The sequence below is a fragment of the Penaeus monodon genome, chromosome 15 (assembly GCF_015228065.2).
Source record: "Penaeus monodon isolate SGIC_2016 chromosome 15, NSTDA_Pmon_1, whole genome shotgun sequence".
NCBI lineage: Eukaryota > Metazoa > Arthropoda > Malacostraca > Decapoda > Penaeidae > Penaeus > Penaeus monodon.
Genome location: NC_051400.1, coordinates 20,970,609 through 20,971,310, shown reverse-complemented (window position 1 = coordinate 20,971,310; position 702 = coordinate 20,970,609). Strand labels below are relative to the sequence as shown.

At 32.3% G+C, this 702-nt stretch overlaps 1 protein-coding gene across 1 annotated transcript in view; it reads right to left on the bottom strand.

Annotated features, from left to right (window-relative positions):
* The window catches only part of LOC119582251 (menin-like), a gene marked incomplete in the record, with an annotated part of 114,600 nt that overhangs the window by 31,848 nt on the left and 82,050 nt on the right, over positions 1-702 (bottom strand). Inside the window, 1 exon segment of the mRNA XM_037930473.1 lies at positions 427-562. Coding sequence (XP_037786401.1) covers positions 427-562 — 136 coding nt within the window.

Genomic DNA, 702 nt, shown 5'->3' with positions numbered 1-702 from the left:
GTAAATAACTAACTTTCTAACAAACAAAAACTGTTTGTACTAATCCAGAAAAAAACACCTTCAGCAGTATATTTCAGTAAGCTCTATTGCTCATATTATATTGTCAAGGAAAAGCAATTATCAGACAAATGACTGGAAAATAGAATAAAACTCTGACTATACTTGCTGAAAGCAATTTAATTAAATGTCTTGAGAAACTCATCATACCAAATGAATAGAAGATCCTTCAAAAATAGGAAGATAATCACAATTATATCAAAATTACACTAAGCATTACATCTATTGTATCACTGACAATGAATTATTGGATCAATTCTATGCACTTATAAATAAATATTATAAATTATGACACTTGCCTGTAGTCACTGTCACAACTAACAAGAACAACATATTATTAATATTGATGCATGCTTAGTCTTAACATACCTATTGCCATAGGGTATTTGGCAAGGTGTCCTGCATCATAGAGAGACCAGAGAAGAGCTTGCTGAAGGAGCATCACCTCCTCAGAGTCTGTTGTGGCATTGATCCCTGGATTCATGTTTGAAACTATAGTTGCTACCTGCAGTACAGAGAAAATAAAATTTTATAGCTTCCATTTCCAGAACGATCAAATATCACAATTCCGAAGCTGCACTCTACTCTAAACTAAATTTTAAGCTACATGAATTATCTCTTCTTATGTGACTTGATATGAGTATG